This window comes from Xenopus tropicalis, chromosome 6 (genome assembly GCF_000004195.4).
Source record: "Xenopus tropicalis strain Nigerian chromosome 6, UCB_Xtro_10.0, whole genome shotgun sequence".
In the NCBI taxonomy this organism is placed as follows: Eukaryota; Metazoa; Chordata; class Amphibia; order Anura; family Pipidae; genus Xenopus; species Xenopus tropicalis.
Genome location: NC_030682.2, coordinates 39,149,127 through 39,162,501, shown reverse-complemented (window position 1 = coordinate 39,162,501; position 13,375 = coordinate 39,149,127). Strand labels below are relative to the sequence as shown.

At 42.4% G+C, this 13,375-nt stretch overlaps 1 protein-coding gene across 2 annotated transcripts in view; it reads right to left on the bottom strand.

Moving 5' to 3' along the window:
• Positions 1 to 276: 276 nt before the first annotated feature.
• The window catches only part of LOC116406449 (ATP-binding cassette sub-family B member 5-like), a 34,230-nt gene continuing 21,131 nt past the window's right edge, over positions 277 to 13,375 (bottom strand). For both annotated transcript variants that reach the window (XM_002933288.5, XM_018094593.2), the window contains 6 exons: positions 13,013 to 13,153; positions 9,279 to 9,435; positions 3,993 to 4,190; positions 3,018 to 3,224; positions 2,325 to 2,471; positions 277 to 1,383 (listed from right to left, as the gene is read on the bottom strand). In XM_002933288.5, coding sequence (XP_002933334.2) covers positions 1,186 to 1,383; positions 2,325 to 2,471; positions 3,018 to 3,224; positions 3,993 to 4,190; positions 9,279 to 9,435; positions 13,013 to 13,153 — 1,048 coding nt within the window. In that variant the 3' untranslated portion in view covers positions 277 to 1,185. The remainder of the gene's footprint in view (positions 1,384 to 2,324; positions 2,472 to 3,017; positions 3,225 to 3,992; positions 4,191 to 9,278; positions 9,436 to 13,012; positions 13,154 to 13,375) is intronic.

Sequence of the window (13,375 nt, the reverse complement as noted above, 5' to 3'; positions counted from 1 at the left end):
AAAAGTCCCATACCAGTCTGAGAGTCTTTGCAGGTGCCCTCACTTACTTCTGCCCATGTCAGATAAGGCATTTTCTGGCAGACACAGAACCGCGAAAGACTGCATTTTCGTGCAAATGTCACAATGCCGTGACTGTCAATTGCTTCGACTGGAAAGAGATCAGTGCTTTCTCCCTCAACATAGATATGGCGGAAAAGAAAATCCTTGTCAGACATGGCCCTAAGTGTGAGGGGATTCATGCGCTTTGGCATCAAAACAAACCATAACAAGCTAACATAAAAGCAATGGGCTTTATTGTGTTAAACACACACAGAACAATAATAATTCCAATACATTAAAAAAATATTATATAAAAAGGTTATACCTAAAACTGAAATGTTTTCCCTGTGAAGAGAACAAGAAGCAAATAGAAAATAAAGTTAGTATATACAAAGGGGCTATTAGTAACAATGTTTTTCTGTTGAAATGCCAAAAAATATTAGATAAAACATATAAACACACAAATCAAAAACAAACAAATGAGCAGCATCTCATAAAAGAATGACCAGATTAGGCAGATGTCCCATGGAGAGATCTAGTCGCCCACAATAGACACAATGCAAAGTCGCGTGCAGGAGGAAACTTTGTGCGATTTTGGAAAACCAAAGCGATGCTGCGGTCTTTCTACCAGTAATTCGTATCCTTACCGAAAGGCATTTTGGAGAGATTAGAGAGATCACAGGCAACAAAATCTCTCCATGGGACATTAGCCTTAAGAGGTAACTATACATTGTTGAAAATGTGCAAAAATGCTTTTTTTTTCTCAAGTATTCTTAGACAGTTTCCCTCTGGTTCCATGTTGCAATGACAGCATCAGCCCAGCAGGGGTCCTGCAACCAGGGAAATATCCAGAGGCACTTAGGGGCAGATCAACACATGCTCATTTAAAACATAGAAATGTAAATGTAACTGACATTATAGTTATCATTGGTCCAGTGCAGTTTGAAATACTGAAACGTGATTGCCTGATTGGTTGCGATCCAGCACTTATAGTCCTTGTTTGTAGGCTCCAAATTGTAATAGTCACTTGACTTGCAGTTGTTACAAAGGCAGAGGCACATAACTGATATGAAGCCTAACATATAACATAGTCACTGGTACAGTTGTACGCTTATATTCCTACTAATACTTTTCTCTACATTTCTATTAGATTATAGCTTGGGCATTGACTAGATCATAATATGCGCCATGTTTGCCGAGCAGCTCTTGGTGACTTCCATGTTCTATGATCTTCCCTTTGTTCATAACCACAATAATATCAGCATTCTGTACGGTTGTCAGTCTGTGCGCAATCAGGATGCAGGTCCTTCCTTTCCTGGCCTGATCAAGAGCTTGCTGTACAACCTACAGGAGAGAAACAATAACTCAATGTGGGAAATTCAATGCCATGATGCACCCCACCCCACAGATGCTAAGCCAACAATAACTTCTAAAACTTTTTTTTCAATCCAACAGAAAAATCAAACCTGTCTGATTGACTGGCAAATTTTTGGCCAGATATCAGTTGGGGAGTCCTGTTGGAGGCCAGATAAGCTGCTGAAGCAAGGGCCCAGTGAATAAGATTTAGAAAGTGACGGATTGGATCCTGCTATAGAACATCCTACAAGTGTGTGATGCACACGAATAGTTAGCAGGAACAGTTCTTCTGTGTTCCACCAAGAAGAGAACATGGGATTAGTAATCTCCAGGTGACACTCTCCATATGTAGGCACCAAATCAGGATGCCTTTTGATTTTACCACCCTGGGCAAGTTCAAAATTGGCTATAACTTATTCAACATACATGTAATTTTTTTTACATACTAAACACATTGTTTCCAACCACAAACACAGGCTTGGTTTTTACCATTGTGTCTTTTTATATGTGAAAATTATCATCCTTCCCTAGTCAGGACTTCCATTTGCTATTTATAATCACCAGAAAATAAAGTATTTGTTGCTTACAACACAGCCGCCTGAAGTGGCCTAACTGGGATTAGTGTAGAATCAAAAATCTGAAAGCAAAGTGCAGAAATGCCATATGAAAATTGCATAGCCTATGCTGGAGCGTAATTCAGTTCCCTCTGAGGCCGTTTGTCCGGTAATGGAAATGTCTAGAAACACAGTGTAATTGTGCCTGTGTGATTTTTGTGTTTGGATCCATTTTTACAGTATCAGGGTGGCTATGTCTGTATTTTATTCCTTTAGAAACAGTTGCGAGGCTGAAATTACACATATGTGACATGACAGAGACATTTGTATGTATGAAGTGATGTAGCAAGGATATTATATGATTTTCTTTCTCACCTTTTCGCTCTCATTGTCTAGTGCGGAAGTGGCCTCATCCAGAAGTAGAATTTTCGGTGCCCTGATGAGTGCTCTAGCAATAGCTATTCTCTGCTTCTGTCCCCCGGAGAGCTGAGTTCCCTTTGCTCCAACCAGAGTCTCATATTTCTGATGATAAAATGACATTGGAAGAGAATTAAATCAGAAAACATTTTCCAAAAAGAAAGTGTATTACTGTATATTTAGACAACAAAGCAAGAAAGGGAGAGAAAGTTATTTGGTAAGTTTCTTATCGGCTTGTGATAGAAACTTGTACAGTTCTTACCTAGTACTCACACCTTCTGCTTAACAAAGGTTGTTGGACAGCAGCCAGCTTATATATAGCAGTATTCTCTTCCTTTGTTTCATCGCCTGATTCAGCAGAACCAACCCTCACCTGCAACCGCTAACTGAAACGGAGGCCAGAAGTTATGCCTGCTGATACCTGCAACCCTCATCCAAACCATTACCTTTTTTGTTTGCAGCTTTACTTGTAACCAACTTTTCCAAATAAAATCAACCTATAAGGTGTATAACATACAACGCACACTAGTGCAAATTACAACATTTGCTAAATACTTTTGCAGGTTCATAAAAGCTATATAAAGTTCACACAATGGAAATATTTTTCCCTTAAGAACATTTATTTTATTATACCAGTACAGTATAAATTACCAGAGGAAGTCCTTGTATGAATGAGTGGATATTGGCCGCTTTGGCTGCACTTTGTATTTCATCCATAGACACAGTGCGGGAGTTGTCACCATAGGCGATATTTTCAGCAATGCTGCAGTCAAACAGGACAGGCTCTTGGGACACAATTCCCATTTGAGAACGAAGCCATTGGACATTGAAGCATTTGGCATCCACATCATCCAACAGCTGCATACAGGAGAATGACAGGTTAGCAGCACACTGACACCATACAGCACCATAAATCACAGTTAGATTTTGGGGTTAATGTTAATCTTCTGTCTTAGGTTTGCATTGCCATTTTTGCTTTTGTGATAACATTTGTTACTCATTACTAACTATTAATCAGAGGGGGGAGTGGGAATAACCAGTTGCTGAGTTTTGCTGTAGGAATTTTTTTAATTGCTATTTCAAAACAGAGCATCATTGACCATTTCACAGACATAGGCTTCCAATTCAGCAACTGTCTTATCTCTTTATTTTTCCCTAATATTGCAAACATCTGGTGAATGCTTAACATAAATCACTAGTGCTACAAAGGACATCCTACATTTTTTTGGCTAGAGAAAAGAAAATATTTTTAGTGTTCAGATTTGGTTCGATATTTAGGCAAATCTTTTGTGGAAGAGTCAGTATTCAATTAAAAATGATGGATTTCCTGCATCCCTTCTAGATTTTACTAAATTTTCTAGATTTTGTTTAGCATCAGAGCATGCAGATGTACACTAGTAATATATGTAACTAGTAATATGCCAAGGTTTTAACTTCAACATTAGGGAACACATTTATTTATACATTAATTTAAGTAAAATTCTAAAGCCTGTACCTGCAGTCATTGGCATACAGTCAGTAATGGTATAAACTAAAGCATGCAAGTCTGACTGCTTGGGCTAATGCAAACCCAAAATGTGGCAGCTGTAAATGCAATGTAAATGCAATATTGCCATTGGATATTACCATTTCTCCTTCCTGCGGATCATAGAACCTCTGTAGGAGCTGAACAGAAGTGCTCTTCCCACATCCGCTGCTACCAACAAATGCCACCGTTTGCCCACTTTCTACTTTAATGCATAGATCTCGAAGCACTGCAACGTCTGAACGCGTCGGATAATTAAATGAAACATTACGGAATTCTAAAGATCCAGAGAAGTATTCCTATTGAAAAGAAAAAAATTAAAATGTTGCATTTAAAATCTGTTGATTCACAGAAAATGATTATTTTGTAGAAAGGACCATTATCTTTAAGGAAAAGAGCATTATGTTCAGTTAGCTACGTTTCTGTATTTTCCTGTAAGGAGTAACCTATGCAAGTATGAGGCTGCTATTCAGTTTAGTGTATGAACAACAGAGAACAACTGGTTTAAGATTTTTAAAAACACGTATCCCCTACAGCAATATGGATTGCATCCATGTCTAATGACTTAAAGGAACAGTAACACCAAAAAATGAAAGTGTATAAAAGTAACTAAAATATAATGTGCTGCTGCCCTGCACTGGTAAAAGTTGTGTGTTTACTTCAGAAAGTCTACTATAATTTATATAAATAAGCTGCTATGTAGCCATGGGGGCAGCCATTCAAAGGAGAAAAGGCACAGGCACATAGCAGATAACAGATAAAACACCATTGTATTCTACAGAACTTATCTGTTATCTGCTGTGTAACCTGTGCCTTTTCTCCTTTTCTCCAGCTTCAATGGCTGCCCCCGTGGCTACACAGCAGCTTATTATATAAATTATAGTAGTGTTACTGTAGCAAACACACCAGTTTTACCAGTGCAGGGCAACAGTGCATTATATTTTTATTACTCTAAAGCTCTTTCATTTTTTGGTGTTACTGTTCCTTTAATGACCTTGGAGTGATCTGTAAGGGAACGCACAAGGAATTCTGAGTTCAAGGTAATATGCTAGGTACTGTAGCTGGGCATGCAAACTGTCAAATATAGAGTTAGTAGTAAGTGATACCTCTAATTGGCTACATAGTAAAATAGCTTGAAAAAAGACAGGTGTCCATCAAGTTTAACCCTCTGTCTATATAAAATCTATCTAACTGCAAGTTGATCCAGAGGAATCCCCATCTGAAGCCTCTCTAATTTGCTGCAGAGGGGAGACAATTCTTTTAAGATATTTTCAATAACCCTGTGTTTTCTTACTTGCTATAAAGCCATCCAACTCCTTCTTGAAGCTACTGTATCTGTAATGTGTAATGTATCTGCTAATACGGCTGATTCAGGGGGAGAATCCCATAACTTCACATCTCTCACTGTAAAAAACCCTTTCCAAATATTAAGATGGAACCTCCTTTCCTCTAATAGGAATGTAGACTTAAAAAACCATTCCGCACTCACAGGACTTACGATACAAAAAAGGATTTTATTCACAAGTGAGATTGTGAATAAGGTTTATTCACAATGCTTTTTCAAGTCTATATGATATTTTCTACACTGCACCCAGGCATATTAATTACCTCCAGACGTGAGTGTCTGTTCATATCGATCTCTAATAAGAATAGATGCCCTTGTGGAGATACTGGTAAATGAACTTTAGAGATACTGTATTATTATATGTCTATGAAGATTCTCATTCATCCAGGTCATGATATACAGTATCTAGTAGAATTAAGTCTAAAACAACTGGACTTTTCTGAGTTTTTCTTGAAAACGTTTCACCACTCATCCGAGTGGCTTCTTCAGTTCAAATGACTGGTAGGGAATTCCCCGGTATTTAAACTCTTGATGGTAGTAGAGTCACAGACATCCAATCACAATGGTTCCATTGAACTTGTTCAGTTAGGTGTTAGCTGAAACTGACAGGTGTAAGAAGGTATGATCCAATCACAATGGTACCAAGATTCTCATTGATGAAGGTGTTAATCCTTCAAAGTACATGACTGGAAGTGTGAACTGTTGTGAAACTGCCGGGGTAAGGATGTCAACGAATTTTCAACAAACATCGCATTCCTGTGTTTTTCAAACCCAGCAACACCCTGAGACAAAAGCTGGTGCACCCGAAAGACCCAACACCCAAGCACATGAAAAGTAATGTGGTCTATGCTGTCCAGTGTAGTGAAGAGTGCTCAGACTTATACATTGGGGAGACAAAACAACCTCTCTGTAAGAGAATGGCCCAACATAGGCGGGTGAACTCCTCAGGACAAGACTCAGCAGTCTATCTACACCTCAAAGAAAAAGGTCACTCTTTTGAGGACAGTAACGTGCATATTTTGGACCGAGAGGACAGATGGTTTGAAAGAGGTGTGAAAGAGGCCATTTATGCCAGCCTGGAAAAACCATCCCTGAATAGAGGAGGGGGCCTGAGACACCGCTTGTCACCAACATACAATGGCGCGTTGACATCCTTACCCCGGCAGTTTCACAACAGTTCACACTTCCAGTCATGTACTTTGAAGGATTAACACCTTCATCAATGAGAATCTTGGTACCATTGTGATTGGATCATACCTTCTTACACCTGTCAGTTTCAGCTAACACCTAACTGAACAAGTTCAATGGAACCATTGTGATTGGATGTTTGTGACTCTACTACCATCAAGAGTTTAAATACCGGGGAATTCCCTACCAGTCATTTGAACTGAAGAAGCCACTCGGATGAGTGGTGAAACGTTTTCAAGAAAAACTCAGAAAAGTCCAGTTGTTTTAGACTTAATTCTACTAGATACTGTGTATTATTATATGATCCCCTTGTGTTTTTATACATAGTTATAATATCCCCCCTTAAGCGCCTCTTCTCCAATGTAAACAAACCCAACTTGGCCAGTCTTTCTTAATAACTTAGGTTTTCCTTACCCTTTACCAACTAAGATGCAATTCTTTGGGAATGGCATATTCTAGATGAGGCCTTACCAGCGCTCTAAAAATTGGAAGAATGTTCCCTTCCTCCTGTGAATCTATACTCCTTTTAATACAGCTCAAAACCTTGTTTGCCCTTGCAGCTGCTGCCTGGCATTGCTTGCTACAGCCAAGTTTATTATCTACAAGGACTCCAAGGTCCTTCTCCATTAGGAATTTGCCTAGTGCAGTTCCATTAAGGGTATAAGTGGCTGCATATTTTTACATCCCAGGTGCATGACCTTACATTTATCCACATTGAATCTCATCTGCCACACACAGAATAAAGTGATGGCAGGTGACTTGCATTATGTAGAATAAAGGGCAATATTTTGGGCTTAACAACAGCCCTTTAATCAGAAAATACAATTAAAAACAGGTCTGCAAGGTCTGCAGTGGAACCCTTAGGGTGAATACAACACTGGACTACTAGTAGCAGCTACTTTTTTAAGGCTAGTGAACTCCAGAAAATAACCTGCCATAAACAATACTGAGAATTGCCTCTGCTAAAATACACGTAGAGACAATTATCACTATATGATCAGCATTGTCTTTTTTTAGTAGCCATTAGTAGCTGCTACTAGTAGCTCCGTGTGTCTTCACCCTTAATCAAATGCCCAGTGTGTCATCCAGTCGCTGTGTTCTTTATTGGCAAAAAGTAAAACGTTTACATAGGGGGATATTTACTAATCCATGAACGCTCCGAGCATATTTTCAGCGACTTTTTTGTACCTTGCGCAACTTTTCCGTATTTTTAGCGACTTTTTCGTACTTTTCGACAAAATTTGAGCGACAAAATCGTATTGTCACGCCAAGTACGAAAGTTTCGGATTCATTCAAGCTTCGGTATCATGACTTTCCTTTGGCCAGGTTGGAGCTGCAGAGTGCCACTGAGCCCTATGGGAGACTTTCCTTGGGCCAGGTTGGAGCTGCAGAGTGCCACTGAGCCCTATGGGAGGCTTTCCTTGGGCCGGGTTGGAGCTGCAGAGTGCCATTGAGTCCTATGGAAGACTTTCCTTGGGCCGGGTTGGAGCTGCAGAGTGCCATTGAGCCCTATGGGAGACTTTCCTTGGGCCAGGTTGGAGCTGCAGAGTGCCATTGAGCCCTATGGGAGACTTTCCTTGGGCCAGGTTGGAACTGCAGAGTGCCATTGAGCCCTATGGGAGACTTTCCTTGGGCCGGGTTGGAGCTGCAGAGTGCCATTGAGTCCTATGGGAGACTTTCCTTGGGCCAGGTTGGAGCTGCAGAGTGCCATTGAGCCCTATGGGAGACTTTCCTTGGGCCGGGTTGGAGCTGCAGAGTGCCATTGAGCCCTATGGGTGACTTTCCTTGGGCCGGGTTGGAGCTGCAGAGTGCCATTGAGTCCTATGGGAGACTTTCCTTGGGCCAGGTTGGAGCTGCAGAGTGCCATTGAGCCCTATGGGAGACTTTCCTTGGGCCAGGTTGGAGCTGCAGAGTGCCATTGAGCCCTATGGGAGACTTTCCTTGGGCCAGGTTGGAGCTGCAGAGTGCCATTGAGCCCTATGGGAGACTTTCCTTGGGCCAGGTTGGAGCTGCAGAGTGCCATTGAGTCCTATGGGAGACCTTCCTTGGGCCAGGTTGGAGCTGCAGAGTGCCATTGAGCCCTATGGGAGACTTTCCTTGGGCCAGGTTGGAGCTGCAGAGTGCCATTGAGCCCTATGGGAGACTTTCCTTGGGCCGGGTTGGAACTGCAGAGTGCCATTGAGCCCTATGGGAGACTTTCCTTGGGCCAGGTTGGAGCTGCAGAGTGCCATTGAGCCCTATGGGAGACTTTCCTTGGGCCAGGTTGGAGCTGCAGAGTGCCATTGAGCCCTATGGGAGACTTTCCTTGGGCCAGGTTGGAGCTGCAGAGTGCCATTGAGCCCTATGGGAGACTTTCCTTGGGCCAGGTTGGAGCTGCAGAGTGCCATTGAGTCCTATGGGAGACCTTCCTTGGGCCAGGTTGGAGCTGCAGAGTGCCATTGAGCCCTATGGGAGACTTTCCTTGGGCCAGGTTGGAGCTGCAGAGTGCCATTGAGCCCTATGGGAGACTTTCCTTGGGCCGGGTTGGAACTGCAGAGTGCCATTGAGCCCTATGGGAGACTTTCCTTGGGCCAGGTTGGAGCTGCACAGTGCCATTGATGCCTATGGGAGGCTTCCAAAATCATGCACAGAAGGATCAAAGTCGGAAAGGTTTTCCTGCATTTTACGATCGTTCAGTATGAAAATTTTGTGACTTTTTGGATCGCCAATACGATATTATAGTGACTAATACAATTTTTTCGTAAGCATATTCGTGATATTTGCGATCTTAAGAAATTATCGTATCCAATCCGAATTTATCCCATTCGGGATTCGAACTTGTGTTTTCATGAATGTGCCCCTTAGTGTCACTTACCGGTTTCTGCCCCTGCTGACTGAAGCTGTCTATTGTCGGTTCTCTTTCAAACAACGCAAAAAGATATCTGGCAGCAGACATGGCCTTAGCATAGTCAGGTGCAAAGGATAATGTGTTTCCCAGTGTCATGGCTCCAAATGTTATGACACTGAATACTCTGTGGAGAAAGAGGCACAATAATAAAATCACTGCAAACTCTGCTATTACCAAATTTAGTTATTATTCAGTGTTGCTCATCTGGTTTTCATTATACTTATCTTTCTTAAAAGGGTAGTTCACCTTTAAAATAACTTTTAGTATGATGTAGATATTGATATTCTAAGACATTTTGCAGTTTGTCTTCTGATCTTAAAGGGGAAGGAAAGTCATTTTAGCATTTTACTGCCAATAGATTTGCCACATTAGTGCCACCTAGAACAATATATTTATTCTGCAGAAACCATTAACATATCTGAGTAAACAGCTTTAAAAGCTTTCTCCCTTTGATTATTATCGCGGCTGCCATTTTAAGTTGCTTCCTGCCTGCAGTCTCTAGCCCTTATAGCTGAGATCACACATTCCTAAGGGAGGGGAGAGGGAGTTCTTAGCATTCTGGCGGGGGGGGGGGGGTGAAGGAAGAAGCAGGAGAGGGGAGAGAGGAGAGAACTGTGCAGACTCTGGCCCAGGGAATTAAGGATGTTTCTGAGAGAGGAAGTCAGACAGTGGAACATCATGTTTACAAAAAAAGAGAAAAGCAATTCTTTCCTTCTCTATTAATGTATATGGCCACCTTAGGCATAACATTGTCTAAGATAGATAATTAGATTTCTGCAACCTGTTTCCTTCTACTTCTCTTATTTCTAATTTCAGAGCAGGAAACCATTATGCAGGGGGAATTATCGGTGAATTAGTAATCTAATTATCAACCTTATAAGAACGAAACATGGAGTTGGCAGTTTCCCTTTTTATCCTGTTTAGCTACAGAAAGTAACAACACCATAGATTTAGGCGAAAATGTGAAAATATGAGTAAGTCAAATCTCTGCAAGTAATGTACTTTACTTGCGCCAATTTAAATGTTAGTGCATGGCAAAGCATTTTCAGGGAGATCTGCCACCCACTGTAGAGATGTTTTATTGCAGCCAACAAATCTCCCCATGTGTTATAGCCCTAAAGCAGGGGTCCCCAACCTTTTTTACTCGTGAGCCATAGTCAAATGTAAAAAGAGTTGGAGAGAAACACAAGCATGGAAAAAGTTCCTGGGGGTGCCGAATAAGGGCTGTGATTGGCTATTTGGTAGCCCCTATGTGGACTGGCAGCCTAACTGAGGCTCTGTTTGGCAGTACAATTGGTTTTTATTCAACCAAAACTTGCCTCCAAGCCAGGAATTCAAAAATAAGCACCTGCTTTGAGGCCACTGGGAGCAACATCCAAGAGGTTGGGGAGCAACATGGTGCTCACAAACCACTGGTTGGGGACCCCTGCCCTAAAGCAATAGGCATGATTAACAAGGGTTTATACTGCTCATTAACAGGCAAATATATAAATAGCAAACATGGTCTACTAGCCAAATACAGTTCGGTACTATTTGGGTGAGGCAGAAGGCTGTCTTTTCTACCCAAAGTCCCTTCTATTGGACAGACTGAACCAGCTTTGCCTGATGAGATGTGAGAAGAGCTTGCGTATTAATTGTCTGTCATAAGGCTGTTAGCCTATTGTGGCACCATAGGAGCAATTAAACATATGTCTAGTCAACTCCAAGTAGCACCTACTACTATCAGTGTGTAAAATTACATGCAGTATAGCATTAGCTACATAAGCTCGCTAGATAACTAAAAAATTACAGGATTCCTGTAACTGAGCTTTATTTTATGTGGCCTTCAATCATCAGAATATTGGCAAACCGTAAACAAAGAAGATGACAACGTTTTTTGCAGTCTCCTATTGCAGTATCATATAAAGGGCAGTCCCCTGACAGAGCTGGGCCAAGCCAACTGAACCCCCTAGGCAACCAGGCAGGACTCTATGTCCCCCACCCCACGCACATTCATGAATAAGCAGGCGCATGTGATCGCTTTGTGGGGGGGTCAACATGGTGGAGGCAATTTAGGAAGGCACAAGGGCCCGGACTAGGGGTAGATTGCACCCAAGGCACGTGCCAGTTAAAATTCCTTTCACTCTTAGGCCTTCCTAACTGGAATACCCCACCCCCCCACCCTAAGTAAAGCTTTGCCACCAAGTTTTCACATTTTTACTGATGCAGCTACTCCCTACCTAGTCCCCCTGTACTTAGATTTTTAACAGGAGTGGTTCGAGGCCACATCTCTGGTTTTACTCTTAAAAAACAGATTTTCCTTGCTTAAAGTTACCAGGGGGTGTTTTCTGCCACCCCTGCAGTGGCGTAGCGTGGGCTTTCGTCGCCTGGGGCCGACCGGAAATTTGCCGCCCCTCTATTTAGTTATTCTTAAAAAAAAATAGACAAAATAAAAAAAGCAGCCCCCTCCACACAGTGCCCCCAATTGCCCTTAGACAGTGCCCCCAATAGGAAGTGCCCCCATACACAGTGCCCCAATTTCCCCATACACAGTTCCCCCATAGACAGTACCCCCCAAAGACCTTGCCCCCCCCACAGAAAGTGCCCCCATACACAGTGCCCCAATTGCCCCATACACAGTTCCCCCAATAGAAAGTGCCCCCATACACAGTGCCCCCATAAACAGTGCCCCCAATTGCCCCATACAAAGTGCCCCAATTTCCCCATACACAGTGTCCCCATAGACAATACCCCCCAAAGACCTTTCCCCCCAATAGAAAGTGCCCTCATACACAGAGCCCCAATTGCCCCATACACAGTGCCCCCAATAGGAAGTGCCCCCATACACAATACCCCACAAAGACCTGGCCCCCCCCATGGAAAGTGCCCCAATTTCCCCATAGACAGTAGCCCCCACACAGTGCCCCCAATTTCCCCCATAGTACATACCCCCAACAGACCATCGGCGGCGGCTCCTTCTCTCTTACAGGCAACAGGTGCTTCTATAAGGTTGCGCCTCGTCGCTGACGTGTGACGTCATACGCACGGGCGCAACCTTATAAAAGCGCCTGTTGCCTGTAAGAGAGAAGGAGCCGCCGCCGATGGTCTGTTGGGGGTACGTTATATCATGGTGATTGCCGCCGCCCCTTCTGATACGCCGCCCGGGGCCATGGCCCCCTCGGCACCCCCCTCGCTACGCCACTGCACCCCTGGTAACTTACAGAGGACTGGGGCAAGAATGGCAGCAGCGCCCCTGTAGTAAGGGCTTTACTAGTTCTGTCAAGCATACAGAATACAGAATGAACAAATTAGAGAATATATTCCTAGACACTGATTAAGGAACAGTAACACCAAAAATTTAAGTATTTTCTATCCATTTAAATAAAATGTGCTGTTTTTGCCTCTGAAGCAATACTATAGTTTAAATAAATATGCTGCTGTGTAGCCCTGGGGGGCAGCGTTTCAAGGGCAAAAAGGCACATGTTTACACAGCAGATAACAGATCTGTAGAATAGTTCTAAAGATGGACATACACTGACAGATCTGAGGTACCAAATGCGAGTTATCACTGGAACTCGCTTTTTTTAAAATCGCAGCAACTAAATCTTCTCATGGGACATTGGCCTTAGTCTGAGTAAAACTATTATCTAATGATTGCACCACCACTGCAACCTGTGGAAGAGTTTGGAAATAATTATTCAGTCCCAAGGATTAATACTTACAGAAACACTTCCTCTACATTCATCCGTTCAACTCTGATCAAATATGCCCCAAAGCGGAAAACTGCTGCATGAATGAAATACATGAATGACTGACCGGTTGCAAAACACATTCCATACATGTGTGCTTTACGTTGGGCATTTCTGCAAAACAGATTTCAAAAAATAACACATTATACCAAATGACTGAAAATCAGTCAGCTACTTTGTAACTTATTTCCCTACACTTTTTAAGTTTACTATATTATAGGTATCTTATAATAGGTATAGGCCAAATTGCTCACCTTATCTGTGTAAACAACCACCTCAAGTCTGGCCAAGGCTGCTAATGTCTGAAGCTGGCCATAAATGCACAGAATTTTGGAC